Source organism: Gossypium raimondii, chromosome 5 (assembly GCF_025698545.1).
Source record: "Gossypium raimondii isolate GPD5lz chromosome 5, ASM2569854v1, whole genome shotgun sequence".
NCBI lineage: Eukaryota > Viridiplantae > Streptophyta > Magnoliopsida > Malvales > Malvaceae > Gossypium > Gossypium raimondii.
In genome coordinates, this window is record NC_068569.1 from 22,770,705 (window position 1) to 22,772,637 (window position 1,933).

The following is a 1,933-nucleotide window of genomic DNA, read 5'->3' on the forward strand; positions in this document are numbered from 1 at the left end:
TTTTAATAATTTTTTAATTTTTTTATATTATTTGGATAAAAAACCAACCTGGTTTTTCTACAATTCCCCCTTTGGATTCCTATTTCCATACGGTTCCTTCAACTTGAAACCACCCCTCGGGTCCTATGTTAATCCAACACTGATTAAGACACCCATTTTCTTATTTGACCACACAAACTCAACAATCTTCACTTGTGTGTTTTCCTTACTGTTAACTAAGCTTGTCCTTTTCCAACCAAGATTGTCTTTATGGCGGTTGGGTCGATATGAAGCAAAGATTTCATTTAAAAAAGTTGTTTAAATCTTATAGTAAATACAAAATTAGGCATTTCCTCCATCATTCAATATATCACAGAATTTACAGCAATGACTTAAAATTACTACATTTGCTTTTCTCTTTCTAGTGAAATTCATCGTCTCGAAGCCTAGACCTTCTTTTGCCCGGATTCCAACTCCTGTCTTCTCTGCCATCTCCATCAAGCATCACCGAGTCAGCATTCTGCTCAGGTATTCGTACGTTGCCTCACCTCATTGTATCACCAATTTTAACCCATCACGAATAATTTTTGAAAAGAAATTATAACCCTGTACAATTAATTCGGAACTGACTCAGAATAGCCTCCCCGGGTTAGAATCAAAGACCTTTCCTTTCTCTTTCCAAATGTTTCTTTGGTTAACAGATTGTTTTTCCATGAAGTAACGGTCGAGATTCTATCCACGTATCGAGCTTACTCCTGATCCCCGAGTGACACTTGTCTTTAAAGTCTTCGATGTTCAGGAACCTATCGGAGTGACCCGACTCTGAACGGGAAATAAACCGGATCACTTCTTCGAAAACGGACTCGTCGCAGGGGATCGTCAATGGGCCTTGCTTGCTAAACCCATACTCTTCCTCTGCTTCGGTAAGGAATTTCCTAAAGACTGGATGGTTCAGGTACGTCACCCGCACCACGAATCTCCTGCAACTCCTCCCCACGCAGACCGCCACGTGTCCCGCCGGCACATCAGACGGAATGCGGCTGGCCGACATGCGAGCCTTGTTCCTCCACCGCAGCAGCATTTGCCGGAGCCTCACAATGTAGCGGATTTTGCTGCATTTTCCGAGTTCCGCCGACATCTTCCCCGGAAAATAACAATTCAAAGCAAAAAAAAAAAAAACAAGTCTTGTTTCAGAGTTGAAAGCTTTTGTGAGGAGAAAAATAGAGGTTTTGGAAGAGGATTTTATAAAAGGGGAAAGTACGCTCTCTCTCTGCTGTTGATGAAGCAAGTAAAAAGCCCAAATGTCTTTTAGCATTGGATAATACAGAAATTATCTCTAATTATTTTTTAATAAATCGAGTACCTTTTCTTTTCAAAAATAATAATTACAAGCATGAAATTGAAAAAATATATATTAATAGCATCCCCTCGTAGAGGTGTTCATGGGCCGGGCGGCCCGGCCCGGCCCGACGGTCCGCCGAAATATGGGAGGTTTGGGTAAAAATATAGGCCGAAATATGGGCTTGGGCAAAAAATGAGGCCCGATTAAAAAATGGGCAGGCCTCGGCACCATTTTTGGCCGGGCCCGCCCGCCCGAATAATAAATTTTTTATTTTATTTTATTTTTATTTTTAACTTTAAAATACTTTTTTAATTTTTTAATTTTAAAATTTTTTAAAATATTTTTTAATTTTTAAATTTTAAAATTTTTTAAAATACTTTTTAATTTTATTTTAATTTTTAAAATAAATTTTGGTATTTATTTAAAAACGGGCGGGCCGGCCCAGGCTTATGAATTTTTCCCGGGCGGGCATGGGCAAAATTCTAGGCCCATATTTCGGCCAGGCGAAATTTTTCAGGCCGCCCGCCATGAACACCTCTATCCCCTCGTATATAAGTTTAATTTTGATTGAGTTTTAACTCGATTTATATTAATATTATTGTTTGTATAAGA

General features: G+C 38.9%; 1 protein-coding gene across 1 annotated transcript; it reads right to left on the reverse strand.

Moving 5' to 3' along the window:
* Window positions 1-304: 304 nt before the first annotated feature.
* LOC105765906 (auxin-responsive protein SAUR66) lies at window positions 305-1,297 on the reverse strand. Its single transcript, XM_012585183.2, has one exon. It carries the CDS (start codon window positions 1,292-1,294, stop codon window positions 674-676), a length of 621 nt encoding a protein of 206 aa, XP_012440637.2. The 5' UTR covers window positions 1,295-1,297; the 3' UTR covers window positions 305-673.
* Window positions 1,298-1,933: the final 636 nt, after the last annotated feature.

Bases quoted from the DNA above. Each gene is read 5' to 3' on its own strand.
- LOC105765906 (XM_012585183.2), bottom strand. From the start codon at position 1,294: ATGCTAAAAGACATTTGGGCTTTTTACTTGCTTCATCAACAGCAGAGA.